This window comes from Onychomys torridus, chromosome 13 (genome assembly GCF_903995425.1).
Source record: "Onychomys torridus chromosome 13, mOncTor1.1, whole genome shotgun sequence".
Classification (NCBI taxonomy): domain Eukaryota; kingdom Metazoa; phylum Chordata; class Mammalia; order Rodentia; family Cricetidae; genus Onychomys; species Onychomys torridus.
This window is the reverse complement of record NC_050455.1, coordinates 49,846,890-49,861,091: the sequence shown is the minus strand read 5'-3', so window position 1 is coordinate 49,861,091 and position 14,202 is coordinate 49,846,890. Positions and strand designations below refer to the sequence as shown.

The window sequence follows — 14,202 nt, the reverse complement described above, 5'->3', positions numbered from 1 at the left end:
TAAAGTCACAGTTGAGGGCAGTTGAACATGTGAGTCTGGAGCCCTGGGGAGCAGATAGAGATGGAAATGGGGGCTGGGGTACATTAAAGCTGTAGGACCACATGAGGTCACCAAGGAAGCATGGGGAGGAATGCTCTAGCATCCAGCAGGAAGAGTAGCCCATGGAATGAGAAGACACTGGACACAGGGTCTCTGGGTCCTGCTGAGTAACACCTGCCGAGGAAGAGCATGTGGTCAGCCATATTTGCTCCTGAGAGAGAGAATAGTCCTTATAGATCACTAGATTTTTTATAGACAGGGAATCCAATCCCAGGAATGGTCTCTAGACTCTGTAAATTACAGAAAGGACCACAGGGAGACAATGAACTGCCTGATCTCACACATTGAGCTAAGGGCTGGGCCACTACCCCAAGCCCCCTAGTCCCCTAAAAGATGGTTTTTACCTGCCTAATAGCAACCTTCTCCCTCAGGCCTCAAGCTGGACCTTCAGGTCTCAGTTTCTTACTTGTAATTCCTCTGCAGAGGATTACCAAGTACCCCCTCCTGCTGCAGAAAATCCTGGAGAACACACCTATGGATGCCAGTGCCCACCCTGTCCTTCAGAGAGCTACTTCTGCCCTCCAGGATGTGAACAGCAATATCAACGAATACAAGATGCGCAAGGAAGTGGGTAAGGACTTGTGTGTAGGGGTGCATCAGGGACAGGATTTCTAGTTCCAAAACTCATCCTGCCATAGCTTCATCTAGAATGAGAATGTGGGGCTTAGGTGAAGTTCAGCTGATGGGGTGCTTGGCTAACATGTGTGAGGCCCTGGGTTTAATCCCCATGACTGCTGGGAGGTAAAATGGTGTGTATAAATGTGTGGGGTGCATCCACCTCTTAGGTTGCCACAGTAGAAAAGTTTGCAAAATGAAGCAGCGTAGCCGGACGGTGGTGGCTCACGCCTGTAATCCCAGCACTCAGGAGGCAGAGGCAGGTGGATCTCTGTGAGTTCAAGGCCAGCCTGGTCTACAGAGCGAGATCCAGGGCAGGCTCCAAAACTACACAGAGAAACCCTGTTTCGAAAAAAGAGGAAGAAGAAGAAGGAGGAGGAGGAGAAGGAGGAGGAGGAGGAGAAGGAGGAGGAGGAGGAGGAGGAGGAGGAGGAGGAGGAGGAGGAGGAGGAGGAGAAGAAGAAGAAGAAGAAGAAGAAGAAGAAGAAGAAGAAGAAGAAGAAGAAGAAGAAGCTACCATGCACCAAGAAACTCAGTTGCCCACTAAAAGCATGATCCTGGAAATTTAGCTCATGCTCACTTCTTAAAAAGTATTTTTTATTTTTATTTGTGTGTGTGTTTTGCCTACATGAGTGTCTGTGCACCATATACTTGCCTGGGAGGCCCAAAGAAGGTGTCAGATCCTCTGGAAGTAGAGTTACAGGTGGTTGTGAGCCACCGTGTATGTGCTGGGAACCAAACCCAGGTCCTCTGGAAGAACAGCCAGTGCTCTTTCTGTCTCTCCAACCCTCATGTTTAGTTTTAAGATAATTACCTCAAATTCCTAAATACCTGTGGGGCAGAGTGTGATACTTCCGTGCACATATACAATGTCCAGTGATCAGACGGAGTGGTGGTCAGTATGGTTTTTTTGTTTGTTTGTTTTGGTTTGGGTTTTCGTGTTTTTGTTTTTTTTGAGACCAGGTTTCTTTGTGTAACCCTAATTGTCCTGGAACTTGCTCTGTAGACCAGGCTGGCCTTGAACTCAGAGATCTGCCTGCCTTTGCCTCCTGAGTGCTGAGATTAAAGGCCTGTACCGTTAAGTACACACACACACAAACACACACACACACACACACACACACACACACACACACACACATACACATATTGAGCTGAGGATTGAACTCAGGGCCTTGTGCTTGCTAGGCAAGCACTCTACCACTGAGCTAAATCCCCAACCATATATATATATTTTAAGGCTACTTCTGCTATGCCTTTTTCCTTCCGCAGCATCTTATTTGATCCTTGCAGCTGCTGAGGTCAGCTCTGTTAGTCCCACTTGCCCGCTTGGTAAACAGAGTGTGTACAATTTGCTTGTGGTCACTGGACTGCAAGAAACAGAGTTGGGTTTCAAACTTAGGCCTGGGGTCCTCAGCTTTTCTCCCATGCTTGCTTCATCACCCGTGTGGAGAGGGAGAGGTGCTGAGTGAGGAGAGGGGAATATGGTTTTGGTGGGCCTTGATAAAACTGGCTGGGGGAACCCCAGACAAAATGTCCCTTTACACCTACTGTCTTACTCCCAGCAACTCTGCAAGATGGAGTCCTCATTTTACAGAAAGGAAAACTGGGGTCCCCGAGGAGTGGTGACCTGTTAAAAGTCCAGCAGGCAGAACACTCTTCAGCCAGGACTCATACCTGGGACAAAGAGGAGCCGGGTCCTGGGTTTCCCTTTGAGACTTACCATTCTGCTGGATGTAACTTGGTGGGGGCAGAGTGTCAAGTCAGGAGAATGTGGGGCTGTTGGCTTCCTGGGCCAGCTTCAGTCACCCACCGTGCCCTTTTCTTCGGTCTTCTTTCGGCAGCTTTAAAGTACACCAAGGTGGAGCAGCTGAGCCTCCGGGAGCGGCTGGCCCGCATCAACACACACACTCTTTCCAAGAAGACCACCAGACTGAGCCAGCTGCTGAAGCAGGAGGCGGGGCTGGTACCCAGGGTGAGTGTGTGCCGGTGGGGAAGACACAGGGATGAAAGCAGCGGGGAGGTGGCTTTGGAGAGTAAGACAGCTGAAGCTGAGAGTGAGGGACCGCCGAGGGGCACACCACCTTACTCTCGAGAGCTAGTATGGGGGGGGGGTGCTTTTTGCTTATAGAAGAGCTAGGCTCCGAGCGTGGGCAGAGCGCCAGTCTGAGCGGTTCCTAGTAGCTGCTGCTCAGGCGGAGCGAGTACTTCTTCCACAGCAGTAGTGTGGGAGCCACCGGGTTAAGTAGGCATTCTTATCTCATTTTCACACAAAGAAGCAGAGCCCCCCCCCCCCCCCCCCCCCCCCCCCCCCCCCCCCCCCCAACAGCCACACAGCTAGGAAGCAAGTGAGCCAGGACTCACACTCCAGTGTCTGATTCCGCGGTCTACCTGACCACGCTGCTGTTTGCTTTTGAGACAAGGCCTTGCTGTGCCATCCAGCTGACCTCATCATCCTCCTGCCTCAGTCTCCCAGGGGCTGGGCTTACAGGCACGAGCCACCATATGCGGTTTACACAGTTTTTTAACTGTCCCACTCAGATGTAGAACTGGGCGAACTAGCTTTCCACGGTCCCAGTGGCAGGGAGAACAGCTGCACACTGCCCCCGTGTGGATCTTCTGACCCTTACACACACGACTTTACTTAACAGACAGAGGACAAGGAATTTGATGACTTAGAGGAGAGATTCCAGTGGGTGTCTCTGTGTGTGACGGAGCTGAAGAGCAATGTGACTGCCTACATGGATAATCTGGAGGTGAGAACCCTCCAGAGTTCGAAGGCCAGGCCCACAAGCTACAGAGGTACCAGCTGCAGGGACTCTGGGGTGAGGGGTCACACAGGAGGGCTGGTAAGCACACTGTGACCCGTAGCCACAGAACTGGGGCGGCTAAAGGCAGCTTCTCAGCCCATTGGAGTTTTCCTGGGCCAGGGTCGAGGATCCCCCTGGAACTGGAATTACAGATGGTTGTGAGCCACCACATGGGTGCTGGGAACCAAACCTGGATCCTCTGCGAGAGCAGCAGGTGCTCTTAACCACTGAGCCGTCTCTCCAGCCCAGCCTCTTCATTTTTAATGCATTGATTTGAATAGCTCATTGGCTTCCAGAAAAACATGAATAGAATCTGTAGATCGTACCCAGGGTGGGCAGGGACAGAATGGTGTATGTGTTTGCTTGTTCTGGGGCAGTGTGTGGAGGCCCTGGAGAACTGCTTGGGAGGGCTGCTGAATTGGGGGTTAGGAGTAAGACGGCCTGAGTGGGACCTAACCACCTGTCTCTGTTGGCCCTGGGCTCAGGCTTTTCTCAGCTTCCGGCCACACGAAAGGAGTCTGGACATCCCCGGAGGACCTGCAGAGCAATACTGCAGCCTAGCAAGGGACCTTCAGCTGGGGGCATTCCTGCACTTTGTAAGTGGGATGTCTATCTCGCACGCCCCACCCCGCTCCCCATGCATGCATGCACGCTCCTTTGATAGGCAGGTGGAGGAGGAGCTGACAAGAGCAATATTTGGAAGTCAGGCACTTATACAATTGTCATATCCAGCAGGGAGGGAGTGCTATTCCTGCACTTACTGATAAAAATAGCCTAACCGATGTGCAGTGAGCTGCACCCTGTACCAGGCACCGTGCCCACCTCTTCCATTCTTGACCTCATTTACCCCTCCACACGTGCTTTGGGTGAGACACTATTAATAGCCCCATTCTGCTAATGGGAGCTCAAGGCCCAGAGAGCGCCATCTTCTGGGTCATTTACACAGATGGGGTTTGGTTCCCAAAGTATCGTTCTATGCAAAATCTATTTCAAGCTCTTTACATAATAACAACACTAAGAAGTGCCAGGGATTGAGAACTTCCCTGGGCTGCACTCTTGTCTGTGTACACTACATACCATCCCCATTTTCAAACCATAAGCCAAGACTCAGCCAGGTTAGAACAAAGGCTTCTGAAGCTTTTCCTTACCAACCTCATTACCTGAGGAACTTTGATGTGACCTGGATATACAGGTATATATAATAGGTATACAAATTTACTGATAATAAATTGTAAGGAATTTTATTTTAAAACAATTGTTTGGTATGCATATAATTTTACTATTGATTAAAGGTAAAAGCAAATCTGTACACTAATGAGATGGTGTGCTGTTTATTTTTATATAAGGAGTTACATCTTGGCCTATATTTGATACAGATATAAGATCTCTAGACACAGAACATCTCCAAAGGGTTTCAGAGTTGATGAACATTTTGATTTTATAATCATCAATGCTGAAACCATCACTTAACATAAATACACATGTCAGAATTAATTTGGCGTCATTGTATGTTCAGAAAACTTTCTCCATTGCCAAATCTTTTCAGCACCTGTATTCAGTCAGAACCCTACATGGATTGCAATCCACAGTTTAGGCAGCCGGAGATTAGGATACGCTACAAGTTATAGCTTGTCAATGGAGGGGGCCTGGAGCCCCAGCTCCCTGCCTCCAGCACCCTCCTGCCAAGCCCCTACCCTCTGCCACCTCCTACCCCAGCTCCCAAACTCCTCTCTCCTTGCAGAAGCAGCGACTGAAAGGCTTGGTATGGCAACCACTGTGCAGCCTGGCCAGAGCCCTGGCTGGCCCTCAGAACTTGATCAAGAAGCGTCTGGACAAAGTCTTGGACTTTGAGCGAGTGGAAGAGAAACTGTTGGATGTAGGCAGTGTGACCTACGAGGAGCAGGCGGCCCGGCACACGTACCAGGCACTCAACTCCTTGCTAGTGGCCGAGCTCCCACGGTTTAACCAACTAGTCATGCAATGGCTGAGCCACATCCTGTGCACGCTGGTGGTCCTCCAGAAGGACCTGGCCGATCAGGTGCTACGAAGGGCAGAGAGCAGCATGGTCCAGGTGAGGCTACTGGGACTAAGGCCGCTGTGGAGCCTAGTCAGGGCAGAACTAGAGATAAAGGGAGCTAAATAGGCTGCTGGGACCCAGGACCCAGCAGGGACCCTTGAGATGTCTCACATGCCTTTTCTCTCTGCTTCAAGAAAAGCCAGGCTGGACTCTAGGCCATCCTAGGTCATCCTGGGACTCAGGAGCAGAGAAAGTTCTGCTGAGAAAAGAGCAGCAGACCCATCCCTGGAGGTTATGACGAGATGGTGCCAGAGACAGGAGTCTCTTCTATCTAGTCAGGAGTAGGTGTGTCCAGCTGGGATTCCCACCAGCATTGCTAGCAGCCATTTCCTGGAGAGCACTTGTTCTGTGGCTGTTTGAGGCTGTTTCCACATGGTGCCTCACTCAGTCCTCAAAGCAGTTCTATAGGCGTGTGGTCCTTTCGTAATAAGCCAAGGCCCAGAGAGGCCAAATGGCTCCTGCAGATGCGCAGATGGCAGTAGGTTTTGGTCCCTGACCGTGTAGTGACTGAACCCTGAACACAGTGCTCTAGAGTCTTTCAACACGAACTCTCAGCTGAAGGCCATGAACAGAACTCAAAGAGCTCTTACACCAACCACCACGTGCAAACGCGCAGTGGAGAATTTAGGTCTGAGCTGGTACAGGAGGGAATTGGCAGCGGTTCCACATCTTACTCTGTGATGTCTATGTCAGAGCTGAATGGCTCACGAGTCAGGCCTTGGGAGCCATTTCCATGCTCTCCATTCCAACATTTGATTCCCCACCCCCGACTCTCCCTCATCCCCACTTCCTACCTCCCCCTCCCCCCTCCTGCTAACTTTCCAATCCAGGGCCCTCATCCCTCCCTCAGACACCGCTTGAATGTCGTCACTGTGTCTCTTTCTACTGACTCCTGTTCAGCTTGGAAATACCTCCTCAGCTGTCCCCCAGGCCTCTCTCAATGTCTGGCACACAGTGACAGATGAGCCAGTCCTTTCAGGAAGCATTCAGAATTCTTGCAGCTCTGGAGCAGTGGGAACTGTCCCCCACCCCACCCCTCAGCGCACCAGCAGAACTTAGGACACATTACTGCTTGGTGCTTACCAGAGCCTGCCTTCTGCTGGAGTGATGGGGAGTCATGGTTTCCCTCAGTGGGGGTGGGGGGCCAAAGATGTGAGTCGTTCCTCTTCTGGCCCTCAGTATTTAGTATATATGGAGCTCTACCTCCGGCATACTTTTGGAGTTCCAGTAGGCGCAGGGCTGTGCAAAAAGAAGGGTGAATCTGATTGGATAATCTTTTTATGATCTTCCTGTTCTTCCCTTCCCTACCAGTCTGCAGTGTGGGTGGGCAGGGCTAAGGATGTCAGTAGGGGGAGGTTTACAGCCATAGGAAGATGTGTGTGTGGTGGGGGGGGGGGGGGGGGGGGGAACGGTAGGGTTGTCTCCTGATTGGTCTGTGCTATGGACGCCCCCCCCCCCCAGGATTGCTGCCAAACCTCCCTTGAATGTGTCCGGTGGGCCACTCACCTGGCCTCACTCCTGTGAGGCAGTCTTCTCTCTGCAGCCCAGGAGAAAGGTTCTGCTTCATAAGTAAAAGCAGTGAGTCTGGCAATAACCCAGAGGGCCGGACACGTCTGTTGGCTGTGTGTGTGTGTGTGTGTGTGTGGGGGGTGTGTGTCTCACTCTTGAGCTGTCTGATGAAAATGTGGGAGAGCCTTAACAAGGTGGGGACCTCATGGGAGAACTCAGAACTCCCTGGGTTGTAAGCAATATAAGCCATGCTGAAGTAGCTGAAGCAGAGAGAACAGAATGACCTGAACCCGGGAAGCGTCAGGGTTCAAACACAGCCGCTTGTAGACCCGTAATGTCAGGACTCTGCCTTTCTCTCCATCTCCTGCCTGGTTTCCTCTCTGGGTAGGCTGGTTTTCAGGCAGGCTTTGTTTCTGGGTGGTGGAAGACAGGGAAGGCTTCAAGCCTGTACCTTTACCCCTTGGAATCTGAAGGAAGAGTAACACCCGTGTTCTGAGCCTTCACACACTGCATCTGACAGAAGGGGCCTGGCCCAAGTCCGTTGTTCTCCCTTGATCCAATCTAAGTAGCTTAGGGGAAGGGATGCCCAGACCTAAGACTAGCATGTCATGACGGCAGAGGTACTCCATCCCTATGGACAGATGCTTTCTTAATGGAAAGGGGGTTGGTAGGCAGATAAAAACAGCAGCCAGACGCCTGGGACTAGAGGGTAGGTGCCCAGGGATCCCTTGGCCCCTTCTCCTGCAGAGGCTCTGCTGACAACATCTTCCCACCCAGCTGCCTCACCACCATGTCTCAGAGCCGGACTTCCAGAAGCTGCTGGAGGGCACACTAGGCCAGACCAGCAGCCAGCTCCGCCTCTTTCAAGAGAACTTTGAGAAGGTGCTACCACCTCCCACCACTCAGGTGAGTGTCTCTCATCCCTCTGACGTCAGTGTTTTCCTGTCATGGGTGAAGCTTCATCCTCTCTTTTCTCTTATTTCTTTCCCCTGTTACACATGGAAACATTTCTTCTTGTCTCTCTTTCTGTGAAAACAAAACCCATATCCCAACACACACACACACACACACACACACACACACACACACACACACACAGGCTATCTTCCAATCCACTTGAACAACATACCTAGGCAGCCTGTGCTATTGCATTTTATTTTATGTTTTGTTGATGATTTTTTTTTTTTTTTTGGAAGCTGAGGATCGAACCCAGGGCCTTGGCCTTGCTAGGCAAGTGCTCTACCACTGAGCTAAATCCCCAACCCCTGTTGATTATTCTTTAAAGATAGATTTCCATATCCCTCGAGCTGGCCTTGAACTTGCTACATAGCTAGGGCTTAGTACAAGACAGCTGGGATAGGGCTCCAGGAACCTGGCAACATCTGTATTTGAGGAGACTGAAAGTGCATTTAGTTACATATGAAATGTGAAATCCTACACCAGCACCATGACTCCCCAAAAGGGACCAGAGGCTCCAGGGTGCAGAGAAACCAGTGAAGGGCCTCGCAGAGTGGGGCAGGTAAAGGCGGCCTTCATGGCTGTCAGAGGGCAGAGGGTACAGTGTAGAAGGCAAAGGGCAGTGGGCAGCCACTTGGGGGAGGCTACCTCCTGGGGCCCTCTATTCCACCCTCATTCCTCAGCCAGGTCAGCGGAGTTCTCACAAGGCTATGGGCAGCTAGGGGAAAAGGAGGTATGACTGCTTCCTCTTTCTGCTTAAAATCTTTCTTGTTGGAAAAGCGATTTATCCTTACTGTAGCAAACAATTACAAGTCACATGAAAACAAAGCAAAAAGAAGAAACCCGTGATCCCCTGTGTTGCAGTCTGTAAGGAGGGCACACCCCTCTCCCATCCTCCCTCCCTCCCTGCACCACAGACCTCTGAATTCTTCCCTGTTCTGACTGCAAGCATCAAAGCCAAGGGAAGTAGGGTGGCCCCGGACCGGGGTAGTCCTCGTTGTCTTTGTGTACCTTCTCTGGGGACTCCCAGGAGCTGCTCTACTCTGAACTGGTTGAGACTGGATGGATTTGAGAAAGAAGGCACAAAGTCTTAAGTCCCTGGTTTTGTGATTTGTAGTGACTGTTTTTTGTTGGCTTTTGAGACAGATCTCACTGTAGCCCAGGCTGTCCCTGAACTCAGATCTGCCTGCTTCTGCCTCCCGAGTGCTGGGATTAAAGGCGTGCATTCTGGTTCTTAATGCTGACTCTCCATCAACACTAGGACAAGGGTCTATGCCTAGATGTCCCTGATGGACTTGGATGTCTACTTGCCCTATACCTGACACCTCCGTACACCAAAACAGCCATATGCAATGCAGTGAGTACACACATGCATACATACAGTGTAAGTAGAGAGTAGATGTATGTATTCACACATTGCTTTCTCCTTGGTTTTACAAAAGGGGATAATCACACCTGAAACCCCTTCTTGATAGTACTTTTGGTGAAGAAAGTGAATGGAAAAACAAAGGAAATGCAGCTTGGGAATGAACTGAGATCCTCACTCCCAAATCTCTCTCCCCAGCTAGATGGTAACTTCTGTCTGAGCAGAACTCTGCTGTCTGTCTTTGCTGGACTGGTGTATACTGCACTGGTGCATAGTACCCTTGCTGCACCGGTGGACACTGTCCTTGCTGCACCGGTGGACACTGTCCTTGCTGCACCTGTATACAGTGTCTTTGCTGTACAAAATCTACTCTGGTGCCTTGCACACAGTAGGTGCCCAATACTTGTGGAGTGGAAGCTCGCTAGCTGTCCTTCATCCATGGTGTGCCAGAGGCTAGTATGGTCTTGTATTGGCCTCTGAAGATGCCAGATGGCTAAGGCTGATATACCATGAAGCCCACAGCCTGGTGTGGTTCAAAGACCCTGATAAGGCATTTCCTGAGGAGTGACTTAGCTTGGAGCTATGCACAGGATTTAGGGCCCAATCCTACCAGTTCTATAACTGACAGATATCCACACTTGAATTAATTGGAAGTTTCTTCTAAAGTGCCATTGGAAGCTGAGAGCCAGCCGTGTGGTAGAGGGCACAGTTGTCCCCATCAGTGGACCCTTCAGTGACAGCGCTAGGGCTGGACAGGATTCCCAGCTCTCAGCCCATGTTGACCCCAGCCTTGACACTTAACTCAAGCACCTGTGCCTGCCTCTGTCCTCTCAGCCGCTCCTCCCAGGCTCTGAACACCAGCTTCAGGCTCTCCTGACCAGATACAGCCCCGGGAAGCTATACCAAGTGACGGGCAACATCAATGGGGCTGCGACTCTGGACCTGACACTGCCACGGGGCCACATCGTGGCCCTTCTACAAAACAAGGACACCAAAGGCAACCACAGTCGCTGGCTGGTGGACTCAGGGGGTATGTGGGCCTCTGTAACCCCTTCATCTCCTTTTGAGAAAGCCAGCTGCCAGAAGCTGGTAAGGGAGGCATGGATGCTCTTGTGTGCCAATCTGGCAGTGCAGATCCGGGAAGGATGAGCCCAGTGACAGACGCAGTAGCTCAGTCAGCTTACAGTGACTCAGTGGTGCATGAAATGCTGATATGAATCAGGGTAGCCTCTCCTGTCCAGTTCGTGGGTGCTGTGTAAGCGAGACAAGCCTTAGAGGACTTACAACCTATTGGGTGATGCAGTGTGTGGAAGGGATGTGAACAGTACCTTGGAAAGTACAGCTGTGTGCTGAGAAGGGATGCTTGGATTGTGGCCACACTCTTAGAATCTGAAATAGGACCTGGACGGTAAGATCTCTACTGGTTATGCATGGCCTTGGCGTGTGCCACTAAGGCCTGGGGGTCATGTGTAACTGGGATGAAGGGAAGCCGTCCTGTGGGCCCAGAGGTGTACTCTGAATGTGGAGGTTGCACAGGAGTGTTGTCAGAGACCCACAGGCAGTCGTTTAATGGCTCCACAATGATATAATAGTTACTTAAGTACTTTTATGTGTGTTATAAAAAATGTGGCTAGTCCATAAGCTCATGGTTACATTGATACTATTGTATGGCAGAAGGCCAAGCTTTAAAAAGCAAGCCAGTTTTTTAAAAAAATCGGGTAGAGTAACGTATGGTGGTGCGTACCTATAATCCCAGCATTTGGGAGGCAGAAGCAGGAGACTGACCGAAAGTTCAAGGCCAGCCTAGCCATGTAGAGAGATCTAGGAACTATACAGTAAGACCTTGTCTAAAATAATAATAATAATAATAATAATAATAATAATAATAATAATAATAATTTTAATAAATAAATAAAATAGAAAGCATTACAGTTGAAAAACGTGTCGGTGGGGAAATACCACAGGAGTATTAGAGGAAGGTCTGGGGCTCTCCTAGTTGGGTGAGCTCAGGGAGCATGGAGCTTCTCTGAGCTCAGCTGCACAGGCATGAGACAGAGGCGGTGACAGTGTCACAGACTGACTCAGATTGGTGTCAAGACCGTAACCACCTGGGAAGCAGGAAGCGATGGATATTCACAATGGCAGCATCTGGCCAGTGCAAGGGTAGGTGCTGGTGAGAAGGAACGCAGAAGGACAGCATCACCAGTCAAAGGCAGTCCTGGTCCTGAGGGGAGCTGGGCAAACAGCCTTGCTCTGGGTGGCCACTAGAGGGCCATGAGCAGTAGTGCCACCAATGGGAAACAGTTGTCCCACCAGCCCAAGGATGAATTTCATCTGTCAGATGCTTCAAACCCTGTCAGCTGTCCCAGTGGAGAGAGCCTCTGCCACTGGGGATGAACAAGCAGCAGCTAGGAACAGTGAAAACAGAGTGGGGTGGTGGGAGGGAACCTGAAGGGTTCCTGATGACCTTGTACTATTCCCTTAATGCTGGGAAGCCAGGCACTCACATTACTAGCTTTCCCCACCACTGAAAGCACAGGGGCTGACTGACAGCTACTGAACGCTCTACGTGTTTCCTAGGTCATCGGGGGTACGTACCAGCAGGAAAACTTCAGCCATACCACCACATCATTCCCAGCGAGAAGGAGCCCAGGGGCCAGACAGACATACAGGAAGACTACTGGCATCCAACTACAGAGCCCACCCAACCCTCTGTCCCCACTGTCCCAGCCACAACCCAGGTGAGTCTGGGAGGGGGCTGAGGGCTTGCCTCCCCCATCTGCTTAGATGAGGGCTCGGGTTTTTCCTCTACTATTAAGGAGTCTGCTCCCTGTGGGCCCACCTCCTTGTGAGGTCAAGCTGTGACCAGTGATAACAGTGATAACTTCTTATCCTGGCCAGGGGTGGGACCCAGAGAGAGGGACTTCCCAGGTAATTACCAGGGAGTTAATCCAGCCCCTCCATCAGCCCAGCAGAGGGGAGTCCTCCATTCACTCAGCATTTATCAGGTATGGTACTAAATGAGGTGAGAGTGACAGACAGGAGCCATGGTCCTGCTCCAGCTTACAGCCTCAGGGAAACAGTGATTCGATTATCATCCGCGTGAGTAAATGCAAGGTTCCCTGCTGTGGCCAAGTCCAGAGTTCCAGGAATAGAGAGGCCTTCCTAAGAAGAATGTGTTTGCCTCACATAGGAAGGGTACATGGGAGTTAACTGGATAAAGGGGGTCAGGTGGGGTGCCTGGGGTATGAGTTCTCAGAGAGCACACACAGTCAGTACAGGAAGAGGCCCAGTGATAGTCGAGGGATTGATGAAACCAGAGCCTGGGGGCATAGAGATGACAGGATGTAGTGAGGTGCTCCCGGGGAAGACTGCAGGGCCAGGCTAGCAGGACCCTGTGGTCCTTGAAGAAGGTGCCAGTCTTCCACATGAAAGCAGTGGGGAGCACAGACACACTTGTTCGTGGAAGCATTATTCATAAGAACCCAAGTGTCCATCAACATAAACAGGTAAACCAGCTATGATACAGCCATGTGTTTTTAGAACTCTTTCCCTGGAGAGATGTCAGCAAAAGTCTACTCCCTCCTCATAGTTCCACCAAAGGCCAAAGTGAGGAACTGTGACTTTATTGGGCTTACATACAGGAGATGGATGAGCTGTTACTCTTAAGAATGTGGGTGACCCCAAAGCAGCTGGAAAGTCTCACTGCACTGTAGATGATGACTTTCCCAAAGCTGTAGAGATGGAATCCCCACTCCAGTTAACTGTGCGATGTCTACATACTTTAGCACCTCCAGACACCGTGAGGACCACATGCAGTTAGGGCAGAGTCACATCCAAATGGCTGTGGGGTACAGTGGGGTGGGGGAGTCGCTGGAATCTCAGATGAGGCTCCAGGGTTCTTCCTCACACTCCTAGGAACTTGTGTGGCTCTTGCAAGTCGCTACAGCTGCTCTGATGAAGACAGAAGTTCTTATTACTGGAGGATAGGGGTCTATGGCACCATGGACTATTATTTTGAAATAAAAATGAACAAAGCAGGTCAGTCAGTACTGGCATGTTATGACAAGGATGAGCATGCTAAGTGAAAGAAAGGCCGGAACACATGGGTAGGACCCATGGTTCAAATGAATGTTCAAACTGGATAAACTGGTGGAGAAAGAAAGTAGGGGTGTTTTGTTTTGTGTGTGTGTGTCTGTGTGTCTGTGTGTGTGTTGTTGTTGTTTTTCGAGGACAGGGCTTCTCTGTGTCATATCCCTGGCTGTCCTGGAACTTGATTTGTGACCAGGCTGGCAACAAACTCACAGAGATCCGCCTGCCTCTGCCTCCTGAGTGCTGGGATTAAAGGTGTGCGCCAGCACTGCCTGGCCACAAAGTAGGTTTTTGTTGGCAGAGGCCGAGGTGAGAGGAGTAGGAGAGATTGCTAGCCGGAATGGACTTTCTTTTGTCACGATGTATTTTGAAATGATGCAGTGGTTATCTGTAATATACTAAAAGCTATGGAATCGTATACTTCCCAGGGATGACCATTATGGAATATGAATGCCATCAAAAGGAAAGAAGGAAAAAAATAGAAAGATGTGTGGTAGAGGTACTGCTCAGTGGTAGAGTGCTTGGCCTGGGCAGAATAACCCTTCAGATCTGGGGAGGGAGAGGCTACCAAGGCCCTGGGTGCTCAAGTCCCCAGTGCACTGAAGGGTTTGGTTTTGCAGGGCCGGGGCCCTTGACCCCCTCAAGCATCTTCTTAGGGTATCTTGGGAGGACTGGGT

General features: G+C 50.7%; 1 protein-coding gene across 3 annotated transcripts in view; it reads left to right on the top strand.

Annotated features, from left to right (window-relative positions):
* The window catches only part of Arhgef37 (Rho guanine nucleotide exchange factor 37), a 46,322-nt gene that overhangs the window by 27,658 nt on the left and 4,462 nt on the right, over positions 1–14,202 (top strand). The window contains exons 5-12 of one of the 3 annotated variants that reach the window (XM_036204953.1): positions 471–670; positions 2,559–2,689; positions 3,366–3,470; positions 4,010–4,120; positions 5,266–5,595; positions 7,888–8,016; positions 10,268–10,463; positions 12,014–12,174. In XM_036204953.1, the coding sequence (XP_036060846.1) occupies positions 471–670; positions 2,559–2,689; positions 3,366–3,470; positions 4,010–4,120; positions 5,266–5,595; positions 7,888–8,016; positions 10,268–10,463; positions 12,014–12,174 (1,363 nt within the window). The remainder of the gene's footprint in view (positions 1–470; positions 671–2,558; positions 2,690–3,365; positions 3,471–4,009; positions 4,121–5,265; positions 5,596–7,887; positions 8,017–10,267; positions 10,464–12,013; positions 12,175–14,202) is intronic. The other 2 variants (XM_036204954.1, XM_036204955.1) reach the window with 2 other exon arrangements.